The following is a 20794-nucleotide window of genomic DNA, read 5'->3' as shown; positions in this document are numbered from 1 at the left end:
TGAGCGCTTCGTGCACGAAACGACTACGCGGCCTATGTCTCCTAGGCCTACTATACTATGGGTAACAGGTTGACCGCACGCGACAAGTTCTGCCAGGAGCAACGACGGGCGTGAGAACCGTGCAGGCTAGGCCGGTGAATATAGGAGTGAACCGGAAAAACACATGCGTACATGAACATACTATACTATCCCGACCGTAGGTGACGATAAACTGATGGAAAGATGGATTGTTAAATAGCGATTATAATGTCCTCTGCAAAAAAGGAGTGTAAGTAGGAAGGAGAGAGTAACGACGCCGAGACGTAACTTCACGCAAACGGAACAGGCACCGAAAATAAGGAAAAACATGCAGATATAAGACAAGGCAAACCTCATTCAGCGCCTCGGCGGGATCGCCAGCCGCAGATGTGAGCACGAGATATGCCGGCCGCCGATGCACTTCGCAAGTGCGCATGCGAACGACCTTTCCGAAAGTGCAACCTACCCTCGCAGCTGCACGCTTCCACCATAACGGCTCGATGATGCGCGCCACATACGCGAAACGAAAATCGGAGCTAAAGGAGTACGCGGCTACACCAGTAGAGCCACTGGACTTAGATCAAGCATTTAAGTTTTTGATGATCTCATGGGAGCGTCGAGCGACATAGAGACGCCGTGTATGCTCCCTCATAGATAGCACAAACATTAGCTCGGTGCCGATACTAGGGTGGCTAGCCACCCTACCGACACGTTGATCAGAACCGTGTCACGCTCGAGCGCCCCTTGCGAGAAATGGCGAGAGTAAGTGTGCGTAGCGCCCTCTTGTGCAAGCATCGTCGGCTAGGCTATTCCATTCAGCTGAGCATAGCTCCTGCGACATCAACCTGTCGTGTCGGTAGACGCTCCCGTAGGATTGGACTTGAAGACCCGAACGCACGCACGCACGCACACGCGCGCTTTTCGTCTGCCAAGCGGCGAACGGACTGACACGCGCTTGTGCGCTTGCGACGTTCCAAAGATCGTGCACTCAGGGACGCTGCTACTCTAACCTGCCAAGCTCATACGCTGTTGAAACAGCCCGGAAGCCAACGCGGCGTCCGCAAATCACTGCAGCGAGCTCGCGCGCGGCTGTCTTTTTTCCATCCTGGGTAATTCCGCCAACCTCCACAGTTTCGCCACCAAGACCGGATTCTTGACACTATATATGAAACATACCTGATCAGCCAGGACGGAGCTGCTTGGCCACCGATATACCACACTTCAAAAAGCTTTCGCTGCGAGCCAGACACCGCAGAAAAAGCTTGCTATATATGCATAACACACGCTTCAAGAAGCAGCCGTGGGGATGAACCGGCGAAGTGCAGCTGAACTACGATGGGCCGCCGCATAGCCCTACGCGCTGGGGACGCACCCATACAGCGAAGATGCGCCGTACGGGAGTGACACCGCCAGCGCCACCCACACACTCGCGTACCCTGTAGCACTCGCGGGCTGCCAGGAACTTCGAGTGCGTCGAGGAGCAGAGATGAGGGGTTGCACTAACTTGTGCAGATCTCGAATCTTCATCAAGATGGGCGTCGAGTGGCCGCGCAGCAGTTCCAGGGCCCGCAGCTGCAGCTCCTGCTTCTTGCCCGACTTGTTCCGGCCGGCGAAGCCCAGCAGCACCTGGAGCTCCGACACCCGGAAGTTCAATATCATTTGCTGCAATGAGAAAAAGAAAAGCAATGCCGCGGGTCACCACAGGGGCAGAAACATTTACGCCTAAACTGACGTACTCGTATACTGATAAGTATTGTGCATTACCCAGAAAAAGAGAAACAAAAAATACTGTCAGCCCTTCCACTGGGGTGGAGATGGAAGACCAGCGAAGCTGTACTATGGTGGGAATTATGTATTTCCAATTATGACTACTAAGATGTGATGGTGTAATTGGTTATCTGAACTATTAAAGCATGAGAAATATACATGATCCGGTGGTTTTCATTTATTTAGTGACCACAGGGACCATGGCCTTATGGTCGCTACGGTACATAGGTGTACGGCAAATGACACGTTCTTCATAAACACGTCACCAACGCCGCGCGCGTTCGGTGCGAATGCGGGCAAAACGCCGCCGCCGTCGACAACAGTTGTGCGCACTGTTTGTGTGACCGCACACAACCGCTGTCAAAACGCTGGCTACGTGACGGAACGGCTAAACGCCGTTCTGCTACGAGAGGCGGGCGAGAGCCCAGAGAGTCGGCGGCACAGGCCGGCAGTGGGAGAGCGGGCACGCACACGCACAGTCTAGGGTGCCTCAATGCCCCCTCCTCGCCCACCACTCCCCTTCCACTGGGAAGTCGCGTTTGCTCTCCGCCGTGCGTTCGATCCCCGTGAAAGCACGCGTCCTTCGCCCTCGCGCGCTTTCACTCGCATATACAGCATACGGCCAATGAGTTTTTTTTTTTTTTCTATTGCCGGACGCGACCATCGAAGAGTTACCTTTAACAGCTTCGCTGTAAAATGAAATTGAGCTGGATATCTTTAAATTGCAGTGTATAGTGGCCAATTTGACTATATTCGGTGGCGCAACGATCATGATAACTATTTTGTGAAGTCCAGGGTGAACACAGGTCATCACCCTTAGAAAAGTTCAATGTAAACAAGCATGTGGGACCATTATAAAGTTTCAGTTTCTGCAAAGGAAATGTGCGAAGTATAACCATGATGAAATGTCACTTAGGGTGACAATAGTCACAGCTCAACATTACTCGTTAACGTCATATTAAAGTGTGGAAGGCGTTGAGCACCACCGATCGAGACGACCACACGACGACTTGAACAATTAATGGTTGCGTAGCAGTCCAGCGCCCACCAGCAATGCCGCGCCGACGGTTTTATGCTACGACAAAACTCGTACAGAGTTTACTGGGGTTCCAAGACACCCACCCGCACGCTATTTCTTTATTCCAGCAATGCGGAAAAATGTTACCTGGAATAGAGACATGTTTATAAGCCAATTTTGAGTCTATTTCTCGGAACTTGCGCTATAGGCACTGCATTTCTAGACAAGGGTACGCTTTGCGCACTGGCTGGCTTCGATATCTTTCCATTACAACAAGCTCCGCGACGAAGTCTCCTTGCCGAAACGTTGGCTCCAGAGATATCACTTGTTGGACCACAGTTGATCAACATGCAACCTTACAATTTTTAAGTATGCTGAATCTATTTAATCCGAGCATGAACTGATTATCCCATTCCTACGTCTGCCGCAGCGGATCTGCTGCAAAAAAAGACCGCCAAGCATGCATGACTCTCAGATATACCCCTGACTCGTTCGTGCTGGAATTTCGCAAATATGACATTTAGTGATTGATGCATGTAGTTTAACAGAGTTTTACCATTCGGGACCCACAACCTTGGGCGCGTTTGCGCACGCATCGCTGTGGTGAAAAAAAAAAAACGCTTTAAAATTTCATTATTCGTTTCTCCCAATCTCGCTGTAAAACGCACAGGCGCGTTGATCAACATCCCTATATTATGGAACGCATCTATCTAGGTATGCCACGTGAGAGACGCCACCAAGACGCTGCTCAGCGCAGCTTCAACAAGCTTGAGGATACGGTCCCACAAATCTACAGACGAAAGCAACTTGTACGCGGGGAAGCTGGCAAATAAACCACTACTTCCGTGCTTTCCGCGATATTCTTCACAACCAGGGAGCCATCGCGCAGCATCTTCCAACAGGTCTGTGGCACTTGCACCGTCGTCTTCAATCGTCGATTCCGCGCTAACAAGGTAATGAATGAATGCTAGGGTTTTATGTGCCAAAACCCCCCATTTGATTATGAGGCGGGCCGTAGTGGGGGTCTCCGGATCAATTTTGACCACCAGGGGATCTTTAAGGTGTCCCCAATGCACCCGGGACACAGACGTTTTTTGCATTTCGCCCCCATCGAAATGCGGCCGCCGCGGCAGGGATTTGATCCCGCGACCTTGAGCTTAGCAGCGCAACACCATAGCCTTAGTTAAGACACCGCGGCGGGTATACTGACAAGGGAAGCCTTTCGGCATACGTACTTCGGTTTTCCTTTGCCGTCATCTAGCAAGACAATCCTGCACCTCGGCCAAAACTTTTCCGCTTAAAGGCCATCCGAGCTCTCGAATCGACAGTCAATTACGAAATGAGCGGTGATGTATCGTTCATGCCATCTTTTGAGACTTACGTACGTGGGATGAGCGAGAGCGATAGCCTTCATCATCATTTGTTACTCGCGAATGAACGAGTCACTTATAAATCAGGTAAGATTTGGTGCCATATGGGCGACAGCCGCCACCAGTCACATTTACGCTAACCATTTAGGGTTACCCAAAGCAGTCTTCGGGCTACACTTTGATCTTCAAAGGCCGAGAAGCGATAAAAGCGACTATTGTCGGCGACGATCTCACGCAGTGGCATGAATAAGCACCGCTGTACAACTCAAAGTGAATTTACACTGTCCGAAGACATCGCCGTTTTGGTGAGATGCAAGCCACTTAAGAACTCTGTTCAAACGTTGTGTCAAAAAAAAAAAAAAAAAAAAAACGATGTTCAAAAACGTTGTGTTCTTCCTAGAGGAACATTCGTATAGCTTTAGTTGCGGTGGATAAGGAAGAAGGCTTCCTGGTGTTACCTAAGGAACTCTATTTATCAAAAGCAAGCGACTTTTGAGTGCCGTACCAATGCCTGTCCCAAGAAAAAGAAAATGAAGCTAGGAAGTTGTGCTAGGAAACTCAAGCTAGGAAACTTGATAAACTGAACAAAAGTCAGATAAAAAAGAAAATCAAGCTTACAGACGTTCTTTACAGCAAAGACCCATAAAGTGGACTGACCGCTAAGGGTAATTGTCACTGCGAAAGAGACCTGCAGCAGATGACGGTCGCCTCGTTCCTGCGGCACAGGTTAAATTTGTTGGAAATTAACGACCCCTTTTAAACAATAACTCCGAGAAAGCAGCTGCGTTCCTACAAGGAAATAACCAACAAGACTTGCATTACTCTGTTCCTCATAAAGAGTTCTTGTTTTTCAACATTATTCACAGATGCATGTTGAAGCCGATTTGAGTGACTTGTTCCGAGCCAACATAGACAAAACTCTGCAGGAGCGCCTCCAGAATTCACGGGTTGCTCGCGTGTTCAGATTTGTATACGATTATTTAGTTCTAGTTGATTCTGATAAAAACCGGCACTAATTTAGTTCTAGTTGACACACTGACATATGAAAATAATTTTCAGAGTGTCTAGAGCCACTGGTCATCACATGTGAAGAGCCAGACGGTGGATCTATTAGGTGCCTTGAAACTAGTAGGTCTCCGCCCAGGGCAGGTTTGCTTGCAATACGAACCGTGCGCATTCTAAGGTCGTAAAACGAGCCATAGTTATGTCTTGCTACAATAATGTGCTAAAACAATCATGCCATCATCGTATTGCTGACAGCTTCCGGGAGCAAACACGCAGGCTTACGGCAGCATGCAAGCTATCCTTTTCATGTATTCGTATCTGTGGCACAATCATTGCTAAATGAAATCGGTACCAGCCAACCATTATCTATTGGGCAGGAGCCCTGCGGCCCAAGCAAAAATAGTGGTGATGCCGTACATTCATTCGATCGCGCACCGTGTAAAGGAAATTGGTAAATGGTGCAATGTAAAAGTTTTTTTTGTCGGAACCGGAAAAATTGCTGAGCATGTGTGCGAAGGTAAACACAGGTGCCACACAGAAACGAGGCTGTGAAAAACAACGTGGAAATAAGTTCGTCGGGTGGTGCACTGAAGGAGGGGGATATTCTGTTTCACTTTCGTGCGGCAGAAAGTATATCGGTCAGACTGGGCGCCGTCTGAACGAAAGATTTCATACACGACTACAATGTTTCAAGGGCAGTCGTCGGACACCTTCGGATGCATTGTAGAGACTGCGGATGTCAGCCGAATCTTTGAGGACTGCACGATTGGTGGCAAAGCTGGCAGCCAAATGACGCGTAAGATTATCGAAGCCGACGAGATTGCGTGCATGGGATGTATGTGCGTACGCGTGCCGTCTGTTTCCCTTTCGGTCCACATTTTTTGGCCACAGATCGGCGGACAGAATTTTCGGACCTACTCCCGCTATCATGCTACGCATTAAAACATTGGCATCTAGCACGAAGCGCAGAGCAGAAGAATTTCATTTCTTTACGCATAATTTGAAACAATTTTTTTTTTACCCTCGTTGTTCCGTTTTATTTCGATGTCGAGCGCAGCCAAATGATCATGAAATGATTGATTTTTTTCTTTGTTCTTTCCTTATGAGTATATTCTAGCATTTATTCAGCCAACAATAGAGTGGGGATCGATAACTGCAAGTAGCGCTCCATCGAGTGTGTTTCTCTTCCGTGTCCCCTCAGCATGTTTTGCAATCCAACGACTAGTTTGAATTTATATAGATGCGCCAGCCAATTACGGTCGCTCAACTTCGTGACGTCAGTCGCTTTTTTTTTTTTCTGCGCGTGTTTAAGACAGCTACTTTCGTGGTACAGACCTCTGTTTATGTCACTGGTTGTAGGATACAATCTGAACGTCTTAAGTTTTACAGAAGATCATGACATCACTCAGCCAAATGCAATATTTTAGCTAGAAACAACCAGCTTTTATTTTCCAATGGCCCTAGCATTCCCATTAGCAGAGCGATAGCACATAGGCTGTGAGCGGACTCCAGATGGCGCGACTCGAAGTCGGGGCAAGAACTGGCTTCGCCTTTCTCGGGCGCTATACGTTTCGAATAGTGGAGGCACGGAGGGGTACGTGCACTGGGGTCTTTTGGATGGAGCTCGCATACTGAATTCTTAGTTTGCCACCGAGCATAGACCATTTTATCTGCACTGTGGCAGCAGTGTATTCATGATCCAGAGAAATTCCGGTCATGCATTTTTGACAGCCAAGTTAACCAGGGAAAAATAAGTAATTCGATGCATAGTTTGCTATAGGTACAGGTTTTTGAAGTGTTCAGATATAGAGGAACGTGTCCCGGCCATGCGTCGAGCTCGCGTATGTAGCTTTCCTGTTGTACTTAGTGAAATCCATTTGCCAAACATTCTAACTGTGCAGCAGAACTGGTGCCCAGCTGGAGAGTTTCTTTTATCGGCTATTGCAACTTCCGTTGTTCCAGAGGGCTCAAACGGAAGTCTTTTGGAACCGGTTTGCGTGTAAACATAGAAAGGGTCTATAGGTTTCTTTGGCTACCGTGGCAGTAACCTGAATCTGACTGAATGACGTCACCGGTGGGGGAGAAATGGGGATCCCCTTTCGCCTCCGCGCGCGTGACGTGGTGTGGCGCAGGGACGTTGAATTCCCCACTTTTGTGCGAGGTATGTATAGGATTATAGATTTACGGGCAGATAGCTTCTGTGTCGTAAGTAAGTGCGTTCACAAGTTTTCGTTGCTTAGCGACGTTTCCCGTTTCGAGTAATCTTCACTACCAGCGCCATGCGATAGACCTTTTGAAACGGCGTCGTTTTTTTCCCGAACCAAGGTTCCGCACACATACCTGGCGTCAGGCGCTTCTCATGATCAATGCAGTGCCCCGTGCATCAAAGGTGCCCCGTGCTGAGGCCTCCCATTGCACTGCGGCTAGCTGAAGCACGCCACTACCTCAAACCGAAGCAGATGGGGCACGGAATTTCAAAGCCAAGAGCTTTCTTTGGCTACCGTGGAAGTTTTCTGAATCTGACCGAATGACGTCATTGATCGAAGGGAAAATGATTCCCCTCCGGGCGCGTGACGTCGTGTCGCGCGCAGATGTTCCATTAATTCTCTTTTGGTTGTCGCGCGCTCTCCAATTGGTGCGCGCGCGAGGTCATCTCGTCAAGCGCTGTGGAAAAGGGAACATGGTTGTAAACAAACGACAGCTCTAACACAAGGGACGAAGAAAGAAACGGACGGCACAGTGTCGGATAGCAGGGCCTGCCGTCGACGAAGTGTTCACCACACTTGTTGTAGACAACCGATGTTCTAAGCGCTGCAGAGTGAGAACATCGGTCGTCTACAACAAATAAGTGTGGTGAACACTTCGTCGACGGCAGGCCCTGCTATTCGCTTAAATAATCATATTCGATGGTTTCCGCATGAACTCTTTACGTGCCCAGTTATTCGCTTACTTAGACAATAATACTTTGGCCATACTTGGTCCTTGCGCCACCAACACACGAGAACACTAGAAAATCACTTTGGCCGGTTTCTGCAAACGAACGTTTCTCTCAGTTAATGGGTCTTTGATCGACGCAAACTTAAAAGTTGCCTCGTGTACACCCCTCCCCCTTCTATCGCGATGCCCCTTTCCTTTTAAAACAGGATAAATAAAGTTGTTACTGCTACTGCTACTTGGTGAGCAGTAGCAGTTCAGATACGAAAAAAACAAAAACAAATACGTGACGTCACACTGACGTAGCAGCATTGGGGATTCGGCACGAAAATCAAAAACAAACGTTGAACTTTTCATTTTCTCTTTTTAATAATCAACTTACTGTTTCGAAATTAACGACAACCTTGTTTTTAAAGAACGTTTTACCTGTCTAAACTGATTTAATGTTTTGCTTTAAGGCCGGCGATGCTCAGAGTCGCGGGGCACCCGTTTTGTGCGACATATGAATATCTACCATAGCGTTACTGAAGCTGCACGACCAAACTAAATAAAAAGTCGCAACGCTGCAGTAAGTGGGTTCACGTGTTCACACTTTTTTTTTTCTTTTTGACACAGACAGCACCGAGGCGTTAACCCGCACCTGCGCCGACACTCGATGTGTTTTGAGCTTATCCTGTGTACCACTGCACGACGACGCTTCGGCCAAGGACACCACAGGCATCATCATCTCTATTCCGCCGCCGTTCGCAGCAATCATAGATCGTTCACGTCACGAGGCCGGATGTTGCGACACCAACCCGCTCGCCAGATCACCACCGCTGCTGCAAACCTGCTATCTCAGCGTTCCTTATCACCACACTCGCCTTCACGGGCTCAGATTGCGAAACGACAGTCGGACACCACGCCATCGTCCCACGGCAGACGCAAATTCAAAAAGAGGGAAGAAAAAAATGTTGGTGGCTCTACACGGCTGCGAACAGGCAATGCTTGTATAGAATAATGGATGCTTGCGACGAGTGAAAAAGACTGCGGAATGCAAACGCGGATGGTTCCAATACTTTAGAAATAATTCGCTGTGTAGCCGATACGTTACGATTCAAATGCTACAATAATATCCATGTGTCCCGTAAAAAAAAAAAAAAAAAAAAAAGAAAGAAAGAAAAAGCCGGCTTTCTCTAGCAGCCCATACTTCAATCTCTAGCCTACATACTGCCTCTGCACATTTAGCCGCACCAACCAAGTCATCGCCGCAACTCCCGCTACAGCGAACAAGCCGGCGAGCCCGATGTGCACGCGCCACGCTGTTTGCGAAACAGCCCGCTCGACTTGCGCGCGAGTCGGTGAGCCAAGGCTCAACCGGCGCGCATTGGGAATCTGTTGTTGTTGTTAAAACGTTTATTAAAATAATCATAAAAAGTTTCCGCCCCAGGAAATGAATCCATCAGGGCGGAGGGACGGGTAAAAGAGGAGGTTCAAATATTATTTATCATTTTGGACTCATGTAAAAATTGTAGTAACGACTGGAATATGAGGCGCCGTCTCTCGGGGGGACCAGTGGGAAGGCGCCAGGCGTCCAAATACTGAGGCCTCAGAGTAGGGGGAAGGGTGGCTATCGCTCTTCTCCGGTGCTCGGCGAGATCCGAGCAGCCCCAGAGTATATGGTTCTGATCCAGCAGCTGGTTCCCTGGACAGGAGCAGCAAGTGGCTGATTGCCAGGTCTGGAGGCGCATCAAGGCGCGGCAGGCTGGTGTCACTGCTGTTTCCGCGACGATGCGTCGCAGGCGTGTGGCCTCAGCACGGGTAAACTTCCCTGGCAGGGGCGTAGGATTTTCCGGGAGGATGTTCCGGAGCGCGGCACCTTCGAGCAGCCTTCGCCTCTGCCAGGACTGTGTCCGGGTCGATGGGGTACGGGTCGTCAGGCACTTGTGGACGCGTCTCTGAGGGGCAGGAAAGAAGCTCCCTTGCCAGAGAGTCGGGCCATTCGGTTGCCAGCGACCCGAGCCTGACCTGGTACCCATGCGAGGCGGACAGTGTGGCCAGCCTCGTCGGCGATTCGGATCGCCCGGTGTATTGGGTGAACAGCACCACTGCGCGAGTCCAGCCGGGCGCAGGCCTTTATGGAAGCATGTGAGTCTGTGTAAACTGTGTGATGAGTGAGGCTGCGAAATGAGGCTTGAGGACGGCGTCGCATACAGCGGATATCGCAGCCAGTTCCACCGTTAATGGGTCGTTGCAGGCAGGAACAGGAGGAGTAGGCCGTGGCGGTGCGTGGGCAATAGTAGGCTATGGCTGAAGCTTCGTCACTGAGGGCGGCGTCGGTGTAGACAGCGTGGTGATGGGGAGGAGCGTCGCGAACTTTTGCCTCATGCCGCCTTGCGTAAGACAACTGCCTCTCTGCGTGATCGGCATTCACGTTTTGGGGAATCGGTGCAAAGTCCCCGGTCAGGGGACAGTACCACGGAGCAGGGAAGGAGGGCAGAGGCGCTGAGGGGACTGGCAGATGAAGAAGCGAAAGGATGCTGCTACCGGATATCGTGGCTCTTAGTCGGAACTGTTGTGAATGCTTCGCAGCCTCGGCTATTGCCTCGATCGGATTCATCTGGGCCATTTGGGCAAGGCGGTGTAAGGGTGTGAAACGCGGCAGGCCGGTGACAACCCTCATGGCTTCGTGGTTGAGCGATTCCAGTTTTTTTCGTTGCTTTTGGGTAAGAGTGTAGAAGTTATAGTCATATACAGCACGTGAGATTAGTAGAGCAGTCACGAGAGGACGGAGAGTTCGCTCCTCACTGCCCCAGTTCTTGGGCGCGATGCGGCGGATTAGGTGGAGTATCTGATGCCAGGTCCGAGTGATGTTGCGAAGCCATGTCGTTGCACCACCATCTGCATCGATGTAGATGCCTAGAACTCGAACACTGTCTTGCAGAGTTATTTGCTCACCGTCAAAGGTGAACGAAAATTGGGAGGCAGAACGGGCTGCCTTCGTGCCCAGTACTACGAAGTTAGTTTTGTCAGAAGAAGCTGTGAGTCCGACCTCCTTCAGAAATGTGACAATGGTGGTGAGTTCGGTTTGAATGGCATCGGACTGGTCGCCGTCGGAGCCTCCGTTAGTCCATATTGTGACATCGCCCGCATACACACTGAAGCGAAGTCCAGATATATCGGGAATCTGATTCGGGCGAAGAACCCCAAGGACTGCGGTTTCTCGGAACGATTCGAGGAATGCCGGCGATACAGAACTGCATTCGAAGATTCTGAAGACAGAACTTGACCGTCTGCAGCGGGGAGGTTTGCCTGCTCAGTGTAAACTCGCGAACCCTGCGATCTAATAGAAACTTTCGTCGGACGAAAAAGGAGCACATTTATTCGAGTGTTCGTGCCTGCATGCCTCGTGCACCACGAGCCATCGCCACGCCTAAGATGTGTGGCATACGATTCCGCCGCGTGCGGTACAATACGACGTACTACCGACAACGTCCACGCAAGTTTCCCAACAGGATCGAACCGGTTCCAACCGTTCCGGCACGCATCAATCCCTCCGACGAGCTTCCGTCTTGCGGATTCAAGCCAACTTTGATATCGTCCCCCCGCACGAACGCACGCACACTGTTTGCTACAAAAATCACAAGCGCTCTGGCGCTAACGGGAGCTGCAACAACGGCGGCTGACAAGTGTCGGAACGACGGTTAGTACAAGGAGCTTTAAACGACTTTGTGACTTTTCAAACGGATCACTTTTAACATAATACTGCGTTATAAATGCCACAACTCGCAGTGATTACGCATGTACCCTGAGTCGCATTGCCTGGTGCGTTTAGAAAAAAAAAAATAGGATTGCTCCAAAATTTATGCAATTAAACGCAGACAAATCGTAGTAAACAAAGCCACGAGAACGTCTGACGCCACAAGCACGAAGATCGGGCCATCGTGTACACGTACGAGGATCGGACATGTGCCATCGTTCCCACGGTACACAGCTCAACGATCGCAGCCCAAGAGTACCCACTGGTAATTTCAGTAGGAAACTCTGCACATCTCGAAAGAAAGTACTTCATGAGCACTGAGTTAACCGCAGAGTAACACTTCTGCCACTTGTACCACTATTGTCAACACGAAGGAAATTTTGAGACCAAGAAAACGAAAAAAAAAAAAAAAAAAAGCGACAGAGTAGCGGACGTGCGCAGTCGGCCAGTTGGGCGAAAGCCGGCGCGCCGCGCGCGCCTCGCTTCCACTCCCGGCTGGCCTCGAGCCAAATTTCCCGCGCTCAAGGTCAGCAACCGGCGATTTTTGCAGCAGAGGAAAGCCCCATCAAGCGACGGGGAGGAAGAGGCCCGCGAACGTTCCCCGGCGCACGCATCAGGTGGCACCTCCAATGAGAAAGCGCGCTTTTTTCTTTTTTTGCGCCTAGCAACGTACACGCAGAAGAGCTATAAACAGCACGCACTTCCACCAGGCAGACGTTTACTCAAGACGTTATTAACTTCATCAGTCAATCCAGTAAGCGCGTTAAGCCGAACAGCCGACGGGAGGGAAAGTGAAATAGCACGTGACTAGTTAGACAGCTTCGTTTCCTTTTTTTAAGGAAACACAAATGTGTTTCGGTATAAGAAACACATTATCAGCACTAGCGTCACTTTAGACGCACAGTTCTCACGGCCAACACTCAGCATCTGCAGTGTGCGTCCTCTGCATCTAGCGCCCCGCATTCCGCCACCAGACAGTATAATAAGCTTCATAGCCAGCTTACCTCTCAATGATAACGAAACGTACAGAAATGCTCCCGGGTACCGTTGGAAGAACGCAGGAGTACATCCGGCTTCATTTATGCACCTAAATTTTACCAGTTAACTCAAGTAATTAGCCCTGTTCGCACGAGTGCTGGAGCAGCGCACCACACCCTCCGCCTCTCTGGCGCATCACGTTCGCGTGAATCGGTGTAATGCGCAACGGTGGACGCTAAAGGCAAATACGAATTGGTTATATGATGCCCCTGGAACATAAGTCAGTGTCATCGTGAGCAGGTGTCCGATTTCGCGGAAAGGTGATGCACGAGACTAATTAATAATGGATGAGCAACGAATGCTAAGCGGGTGCCGACGCACCTTGCAGAAGTCGCAGCGTAGTATACTACGAAATGAAGATGTTGAGGTGGACATGCAAAGTGACTAAGTGTGATGCATAGTTGAGAAATGCAACGTTCGATGAAAGGTAGAAGTCGTGGACGTTATAACCAAGACTGGCGAGATGACCACATTTAAATTAAATTCTGGTGCTCTCACGTGCCACAACCACCATCTGATTATGAGGCACGCCGTAATGGGGGAACCCGGGAGATTTTTGAACACCCGGAGTTCTTTAGCGCGCACATAAATCTAAGTAGACGAGCGTTTCTGCACATCGCTCCCACTGAAATGCGGCCCCCGCGGAAGGGGTCGTACCCACGACTACGAGCTCAGCAGCAGCGGTTAGATAACAAGACTGAGGTTGGAAGAGAGCTGCGCGAGGCAAACTGTGCCGGACCATATATCGTAGACTGGGGGGAAGAAAGGGTAGTATAGGGTCGATAAGATGAAGCGGTCACAAAGTGGGACGCCGGGAGGAGAAAAATGGGTCGCAACTGTTAGAAGAAATGAGGTCGCACTGCTGCCCACCTGCTCTTTGTGTTCTTAATATAGCGAAATACCATCAAGGCGGAACACGTACGCCTGCGCCGCGAACGACTGACGGAAACCGAACGCGCTCCTAGACGTCAGCACTTCAAGAACGCCAGCGCTTTTCCTGCGTCCATTTCCAATCGCGCAATGGCGTCAAAGACCTGACGAAAGGTACACAACAATGGATAACTATAGGTGCGTTGCAAACAAACGAAAATAAATAAACATGGATCGAACAACGCCTTATGCTTGGCCCCACATGCGACCCGTCCTTTTAGCCTGCGAAGTGACACTTGGCCTGCAAAAAATAATCGAGCCTAAGCCCTCGCGGTAACTCAACTGCAGGCGGTTCGAAGGAACCGACATAGTGGTGAGATTGAGTAGCACGTACACTCTGCTTATTGGCGGCGTTTGTTGTGCGACGTAAAGCGGACGAGTTACGCAAAACAGTGCCGCTGAAAACCCGCGATATCAAAATAGGGCATACGCACATACATACTCGTACTATATGCAAGGCATAGGATGCTACGGCACCTACTCAACATTCGTAGAATCCGGCAGCGGCAAAAAACTTGTGCGTGGCTCCGGTCATCGCGCGCTTCGAGTGCTGTGTGTGCATGCGAGCCGCAACGACCAACAATCCCTGGTACATAGAAGGCGCCGCTGCGATCAGTGGCGTCAAACATCGCGCCATGCATGGACACCGCTATCGAATGCACATTGCGAAGGAGAGGTAGAGCTGCACTTGCAAGCAACAAAAAAAGTCAGAAGAACGCCAGCGGAAGGAGCCGAGCGCGCTCGAAACATGTTGCCCTAAATAATTTTGTCACGCTCCATGCTTAAGACAGTGGTATCTCGTGAGAGAGATAAATCTGCAGACCAGGCAACGGAGTTTCGCAGTCTATGCTCACTGTGGTTCCTTTTCGTATAGAAACTTTTTTCGTTTTAGTCTCTACGAAACATTTTCTCTCGTTATCAAGCGACTTATTCCTAACATAATGTTAGGAGTACACCGCCTTATGTTAACTTAAGGCAAAGCCTCTGACAAAGACCGCTAGTTGACACATTGGCCCCGGACTAAGGAGGCGTCCTCTACCCTTGTTAACCTGTAGCTTAGTTTCGCAGTCTATGCTCACTGTGGTTCCTTTTCGTATAGAAACTTTTTTCGTTTTAGTCTCTACGAAACATTTTCTCTCGTTATCAAGCGACTTATGAGTACACCGCCTTATGTTAACTTAAGGCAAAGCCTCTGACAAAGACCGCTAGTTGACACATTGGCCCCGGACTAAGGAGGCGTCCTCTACCCTTGTTAACCTGTAGCTTACATTATTTCGCGCACAAGTTTCGAGCTTTCATACGCCATTTCAGCTTTAGAATTCACCGTATGCCAAGTTTCAGAATATCCTGGAGCTGGAGTGGAAGCTACAGTCAGTGTCAGGCAATCAGGAAAGCAATGCATGCGTGTCCCTCCACGCCAGCCGCTCACAGTGTCGGGCGCCATAGCCGGTCTCGTGTGAAATGCCGGAATACTGCGGTGTCGACTGAACACCCTCGCGATGTGCTACGCATTGCAATAATACCTAGCAAAAATGGAAGCGGAACTGGGGCCATCACCTCGACTAAATGACTCGTCGTAGTCATGGAAACGATTGCTTTTAGCAGTATTATGAGCAAAAACAGTCAATGCGCCCTGATGAAGACAGGTACCCTTGTCGAAACTGAGTCACACATATTCCTTGTTCGACCACTACTGATCACTCGCAAATAACGTCAGTCACGAGAGTGCGAACTTTGGACGGGGAAGCTCCGAAAAGTAATGCCTCGGCCATACGGTGCATTTTCGATCACGGTGAGCCCGATCGGGATTGAATTCCTCGATCGCGATCGGCGCAAAAAGGATCCAATCGCGATCGAGAAATTCAATCCCGGGAGGTCGGACTCAATCGCGATCGGAAGTGCCCCTGTGAACACCGGAGATTACCAAGGATCGTAAGACCCTCGGGTGATTTTGAAAATGCACTTAGCGTGCACGGTGCACGACGCGAACGTCTCGGCGCGATTGGCGGGACCTTACTTAGTGGAACAACCTTATTTTAGCGGAACATGAGCACAAAGCGTGCGTTCGCCTACACGCTGCGAAAACACGAAGAAAAAGAAATTAAGAGCTCACCCGCCAGCAATGTTCGAACCACGGGTGTTCCATTTTTACCATGTTAGATTAAATAAGGGTCACTAGCGGTACGGATGGATGACACTGCCGCAGACGCGGTAGGAAACATACGTCGACACACGCGGTTATGGCCAACAACCAGCGCAGTTTAATAGACCGTTTTAGTTTAGCGTGGTTACCGGAATAGCGGGCGTACCGGAATAGCGGGATCGAAGTGCGCATGCGCAGAACGCTAACCAACCCATACCGTTTACCGTGCGCACGCTATTTCTCAGAGTTAACGTTACCGTGTTAGCGTGGTGTACGTAGTGTACGTAAAACATGGCGGCGGTCCCGGTCGCCCGCTTCGAACTGAATTTGGCGTTGTTTTTGTAGAATTCACTTCGTTCATAGCAAATGACTGCGTAAACGGCTTTTGCTTAGTCTCATGCCGCTTCGCCGAGAGAGTGTTTTGGCTAATCTTGAGGAATTTTCGAGATCGCTTCTCGTTTCGAACGCGCCTAAGCCTAACGAGAGAAATTTTTTCTGAGATGCGAGCGCCATCTATCGCTAAAGTCGGGAGATAGGCGCGACGACAGCATATGGCCTCTGAGATGGGAGGATTTCGGAGGCTATGGTAGACAGCTTGTACTGCTTGTCCGTTTCGTTGCAGATCGACGGACATGTGAAGTAAAAATACAACGCGCTCCTGGCTTCCATTGCGCTGCCTATCGCACTTTCCGGACGCACACACACATAGAATTAGGTGCCCTGTGTATGCGAAATTCAAAGCGTAATGGAATAGAGTTCCGCACGTAAACTACGCTATTACGCTATACTAAAACTCTCTTTCTGCAAAGTTCGTTTGCGGAGCGGTAACGCTATTTCCCGTAACCCCGCTATTACGCTAACGCTAAACTAAAACTGTCTAATCTCACTTCGAGGGACCGCACCGGGCTGACTCCACGAGCAACGCAAACAGCGGAGTAGGCTTTCTTTTTTTACTCTCTTCGGCAAAAGGAGAGGAGGGTGTGAGGTAAGCTGCAACATTCAATGCCAGCCTACTGCAGACGCCATGGCCTCGTTTTCTTCCTTTAGTTTGTAGCACGCTCAGGGACTCACGTAAAGGCCCATCAACTTTTGTAAAGCCAACAGCTGTCGCTGTCATAAAGGCAACTTGTATCTTACGAGTAAAGCATCTGCTGGATGTTTGAATAGGCATTTCGCGGAGCATTTACGGTTTCTGAACAACGGAGCTTGCGCGTTTGGCGGTTCACTGCCACACACAATTTAAAAACACGAGCGTTAATTATAGTTGGAAATTAGGCAATGAAACGCGCGAGAGATTTACGAGACTATATTGTATAGCGACGGCTGGTAATCAATAAGCGAATGAGCCTTCGATTGTGTTATTTATTAGAAATGCGCAGCCTCTGCAAAGCATCTTCTTAAAAAGCCAAGCTTCTTAAAAGCTTGGCTTTTTAAGAAGGTGAGGGTTCTGCGTTAGTGAATAATTTCCGCAAGTCAAGTGCTGCGCCCAATAATGCGAGCACCGTCTCGCGCGCTGTTTGTGTAGGTATTAACAAGCAAATAGCAACGACGGAAGACGATTCCTGCAAAAATTGCGCATTCGATTGAAGCCACAGTATCATAAGCTGAGAACACAGAGTTCCTGCAAAAGAGGCCACACCTCTTGTTCCCACTCCTCGTGCAAACAACCTTGCGCTAGGGCGAACATGAGAGCTGCAAGCTTTCACCAAGCCCATTGATGAGTACTTCCGGTAGTAGGAATGAAGGAAAAAGGGTTTAATTTACAGTATTTATACTGGTTCCCCAGATATGTAAGCCCACTCCATCAGGAGCATGTTAAACGACTGAGTTCACATCAGGACACGTCAGAACCACCCTCACTGCACCACAGGTCTCCGCTTTTAATACCGTCGTCTCCCTAAGAGACTGGACTAGGGAATCTCATGACGGTATCTCGGCCAATCACAATCGTCGAATCAGTCGAAATATCCCTCCCGTGTTGACGCACCGTTCCGCCAGGTCCGATGTCACACCCTCGCCCCCGCATTCTTGAAACTGCGTGGCCATCTGGGAAAGCGAGCTCGACGCGGTTCCCACGGTGTTGGTCGACGTTGGCCCCTTTCATCAATTAATGGGCTCTGCGTGAAGGTCCGCTTGTCAGGATCAGGATTAGAGTGATCTTCACGGTAATTACCGCATCCACGGATGGCGGCGGCGGTGGTTGCCTCGACGCGAGCTCCCTTTTTAACGCGTCATAGTCTATGATATGCACGGTCGCTGTCGGCGCGCGCGCTGATGAATGGACCTCCTCGTGGGAAACATCCAAGGAATGCGCTTGTCCAGGTTGAGACGTAACAGAACCATTAAGCAAACATTTGGAAACGTAGACAAACCCAGCTTGGCCAGAATAAAACGTATCTACCTGGGCAACGAATCCGGAGTCTGAAAGTCGCATTCGCTCACGCGTAAGCGAGCGGCCCGAACGGCTATCGCAGTGCACTCGGGTCAGCCAGACTGCAGTAGTAAGCTGGTCCATTTCGAGTCGGGAGTGGTCATGCCGCATGGCAACCCCGCATTTACATATTGATTTATATAACCTTCTAGCGCGCATCGGCGCCCAAACTGAAATTGATTTCGCGATATCAAACAGCAACAATGCAATAATAAAGTTTAAAGCTGCAAAGCGGAGCCTCACATATTAAAGGCATCGCAATACGAAGCTCCGGTTAATACCCGGGAATCTTTAAGCTATGGCTAACTGGCCGGGAATCGCTTCGTGTTCAGCAGTAAAAAGCAGATGTACTGAACAACAATGGCAGAATTTGAGAACACGGGGGTAAATGCAGCTGTACAACTCAACAGAGAATTTCTTAGATGCGCGCCAGCCAACTAGGTTGGCTCATTTCCGTGACGTCAAGGCGAACTTCCTACTATGTCGGCGTCTCTATGGATATGTTTGACAGCGAGAGGCACGGAGCCGCGGACGGCAATAGGCCACCACGCCCCGTCCCCCGCCCTACAGTGCGGCCGTACAGATGCAAGGCAGAAGCAACAGGCATGCGGTCCGGTCACGCGGACGGCTCAACGGACAATCCTATTACGGACGATAGCGACTCTCTCAATGTTCGGCACGCGTACTGCCATGCCGTTCCCTGTAGAGCCGCAGCCCGGACCTCGAACACTTGCCGGGCTCCGGCATAAATTGACAATGCACATGTACAAGCCAAAAGTACTCAACACGACTGGCCGAACCTGGGAGGCCGTCGAGGAAACTTTGTCGAGAAAACTGGGCTGTGTGGTCACTGCTAGCAATGACTTATGACTGTATACTCTGTTCTTTGTTTCCCGTTTAGACGCTGTGCAATCCTCTGGAAATTTTCGCTCATTCACAATGCCAACTATCAATGAAATCTCGGTTTTCACATGTCGCGTCGCAATCTGACAGTAATGTCCATGAGTAGTAACCTACCTGCATCTCTTAATACACATCCCCAACCCACACGTTTTTTTTTTTTTTTTTTTTTTTTTTTTTTTAAACCGTGTAATGACAGCTGTACGTGTGGGGCAGACTTGCACAGCTCACTTAAGATAAGTATCGGATATATATATATATATATAATCTTACTAAGCACAACGTCCTGAAGCCGAATTCCGCGCGTGATGGCACAGACAACTGATCAGAAGTATGGAACCAACTACGCGTCTGGTAAAACGGAGGCGGAGCTCACTGCACATTTCAAAGCTCGCTGGGCGGAACCTGTCTTGCGGCAATAGACAGTTTTAGCGGAGCGTTGCTTACGCTCCGCTCCGCGAACGTTTCACGCACACCGCTGGCTGCATGAACTGCGTTGATTTGGCTTGTTTCAAGCGCGTCTGCCAGAGACGCCGGCCACGCGCGCTCAGCGCGGCTGTAAAACGGCAAAGCAACCTGTAGACGCATCCTAACGCTCCGCTCAAATGGCTTCGTAGCGGACCGTGGGCAGCGTTCTTCGTTCCGCTGCCGATATGAGCGCTGTGCGCACGCGCATTAGGGTTACCGCTAGCGTTCCGCTGAGCGGCTCTGCGCGAATCGTTCGGACACGACGGTCTGAGCGGAGCGGACCGTGAACGCTCTGCTAAAACTGTCTAATGTCGATTGCACTGCGGTAGACGCCCGTTAAGACGAACGTTAAACCGAATTTTCGAACGCGATGAACAGTGCCTGAACATTTCCTCGGTTTCTCATGCATAGAGCCAACGCAAAAAGAGCTGCTTAATACGAACCGCCCATTCGGTTAAGACGAACTTTGGCGGCTCTAGCTACACGAAAAGCAAATTGTATTTGTGCGGACACAGCTACGCCGGTGTCGAAGATGTCGTGAAAACCTGCGGTACTGACGTCGTAGAATCGATAAATGAGGCTGCTCTGCCTCTGGTTATTATGGTGAAGCCCTGCAAAAGGGTCACAAGATGCATTGGTTTTAAAACATAATGCAGCTGATAATGCGCTGATACATTGATGCACTTTTTTCAGCAACATGAGGGCGTGAAAAATTAACCAGCCGGCTTGGTGAGACGTTGCCATCTGTTACTGCGCACAGATTTCTGCAGCGCCGGCAAGCAACAATTCATAGGTTAACAGTGCATAAAAGCAATACTCTGTATCCAGATATATAAAAGCAATAATCTGCCTTTAAGGATTAACACTGTCTCACTTATTGTTGCGTCTCGTTAAAAATTGGGCGCCCAAGAATTGGTGGATTTTGAGTGTTGAGGATCACTTCTGTTCAGAGGAAACTTCAGCTCGGAGCCAACACCGACTTCCCTATTCAAATACATGTAAAAATTACGGGGGATGCTTAGAATGTGAAGGT

General features: G+C 49.7%; 1 protein-coding gene across 3 annotated transcripts in view; it reads right to left on the bottom strand.

The window, feature by feature from the left end:
- The window catches only part of LOC119442205 (E3 SUMO-protein ligase PIAS2), an 81111-nt gene that overhangs the window by 47501 nt on the left and 12816 nt on the right, over nucleotides 1–20794 (bottom strand). Inside the window, exons 1-2 of one of the 3 annotated variants that reach the window (XM_037706983.2) lie at nucleotides 15933–15980; nucleotides 1454–1680 (exon numbers count right to left, since the gene is read on the bottom strand). In XM_037706983.2, coding sequence (XP_037562911.1) covers nucleotides 1454–1680; nucleotides 15933–15974 — 269 coding nt within the window. In that variant the 5' untranslated portion in view covers nucleotides 15975–15980. Of the gene's footprint in view, nucleotides 1–1453; nucleotides 1681–15932; nucleotides 15981–20794 lie in introns of those variants that run through there. The other 2 variants (XM_037706985.2, XM_037706984.2) reach the window with 2 other exon arrangements.

This window comes from Dermacentor silvarum, chromosome 2 (genome assembly GCF_013339745.2).
Source record: "Dermacentor silvarum isolate Dsil-2018 chromosome 2, BIME_Dsil_1.4, whole genome shotgun sequence".
In the NCBI taxonomy this organism is placed as follows: Eukaryota; Metazoa; Arthropoda; class Arachnida; order Ixodida; family Ixodidae; genus Dermacentor; species Dermacentor silvarum.
Note: the sequence above shows the minus strand (reverse complement) of the source record. Positions and strands in the feature narration are given on the sequence as shown.